This window comes from Cucurbita pepo, chromosome LG18 (genome assembly GCF_002806865.2).
Source record: "Cucurbita pepo subsp. pepo cultivar mu-cu-16 chromosome LG18, ASM280686v2, whole genome shotgun sequence".
NCBI lineage: Eukaryota > Viridiplantae > Streptophyta > Magnoliopsida > Cucurbitales > Cucurbitaceae > Cucurbita > Cucurbita pepo.
The window spans coordinates 6,374,656-6,376,168 of NC_036655.1; the positions used below are offsets into that span (position 1 = coordinate 6,374,656).

Genomic DNA, 1,513 nt, shown 5'->3' on the forward strand with positions numbered 1-1,513 from the left:
TTTTTTTTTTTTTTTTTTTTTTTTTTTTTTTCTCCTTTGATCACGGTGTCGCTGTATCTTTGGAACTAGAACTTGATATTCAGATTTCTTCAAAGTGTAAGAACTTACTTCAATGCTTAATTATCTCACCTGTTTTTTTCTGGCCTAACTCGGTTTTCTGATTCGAGTTTGTAATCAATGCAGAAAGCTCGTATTCAGATTTGGCTATTTGAGCAAAAAGACCTTAGGATCGAAGGCCGAATTATTGTAAGGTTTTGCTTATTGCTGCTTACTATTTTCTTTTTATACTGGCTATTTATGTAATGCGGATTGAAGCCTACGTTTTCCTATACGTCGATCTTTTGGCATGTATTCAAGATTGATAGATGCTCCAACTTTATTGTTGGACAATTTACTCTCTCATATGCTCCTTATAGAAATCCTCTGATTTCAGTGGAGCACAGGACATGAGTGTGTTAAAAATTTCTTCGATATCCTGGATAAGGACCTCAAGCTCCTACTCCACATCCACATCCACATCATGAATTTCTGCAAAATTTCTAGAGTTGAAACAAATTCAATTATGTAGGCGGTTTATTAGGTACAAGTAGAATTGGAACCTACTTGAAATTCATGTTACGTAATAAATGGGCATGCCTTCAAGATTGTGCTTTAGTATTTCGATTTCCTTTTACATTGCTGTCAAAAGTTACACATGCTGGAAATTGGGTGAAATTTGGGACATAGCTTGAAATTGCCGCTCATGTTGGTTATCACCTAAACTCGCTCTTGGAATAGGAATGGATCATAGTACAGAGTTCTAATTTCATATTTCTTTGTGTAGTTAGTGAGTGTTATTTGAATCTCAGTTCTATATAGATCAAGTCTCTTACGGAAAAAAATTTAACGGGTATATCTCAGTTTTCTTTCCAATTCAACCAGACCGTTGGGGTTGGAACTAGGTTTCCCTGAAACCTCATAATGCCAAAGGCAATGGTCAATTACTTCCTTGAAATGAAAATTGCTTTAAGAGATGTCCCCATGCCTGGGAATTGATTTCCATCTGTCTATTCCTCCATGAAGTTAGTTTATTCTTCCACATAAGGTTGCGCCCTGTTCTTACTCAATTAAGATGGTTTCCTTTCTCTTCTGTGCGCAATTCTCCTCATCAATCTATGAAAAATGTGACCAGTTCTGCAGAAAACTTTTCCTACCAAGGACTGAACGCTGTTTTCAGAATTCAGACAGCAAGCATGTTTGGTCGTTATTCCTCTTGTGAACTCAGTGAATCTAGTCTTTAGTCTCTTAACTTTTGATATTTATTTTAATGAACTAGCGTATTTCATGTCTCTTTCATCTACTTCATCTTAAAAATTATTGCGATGCTAGGAAGCACAAACACTTTGCTCGACAAAGTGTCTGTGTTAGACACAAATATGTTTGGACAAGCTCTCAACACTTGTCCAACACACAAAATTGCGTGTTTTTTTTTTTTTTTTTTTTTTTTTTTTTTTTTTTTTTTTTTTTTTTTTTT

At 35.0% G+C, this 1,513-nt stretch overlaps 1 protein-coding gene across 1 annotated transcript in view; it reads left to right on the forward strand.

Moving 5' to 3' along the window:
* LOC111780137 (small nuclear ribonucleoprotein E-like) overlaps positions 1-1,513 on the forward strand; it is a 3,753-nt gene that overhangs the window by 476 nt on the left and 1,764 nt on the right. The window contains exons 2-3 of the mRNA XM_023660442.1: positions 70-96; positions 184-246. Of these exons, the coding sequence (XP_023516210.1) occupies positions 70-96; positions 184-246 (90 nt within the window). The remainder of the gene's footprint in view (positions 1-69; positions 97-183; positions 247-1,513) is intronic.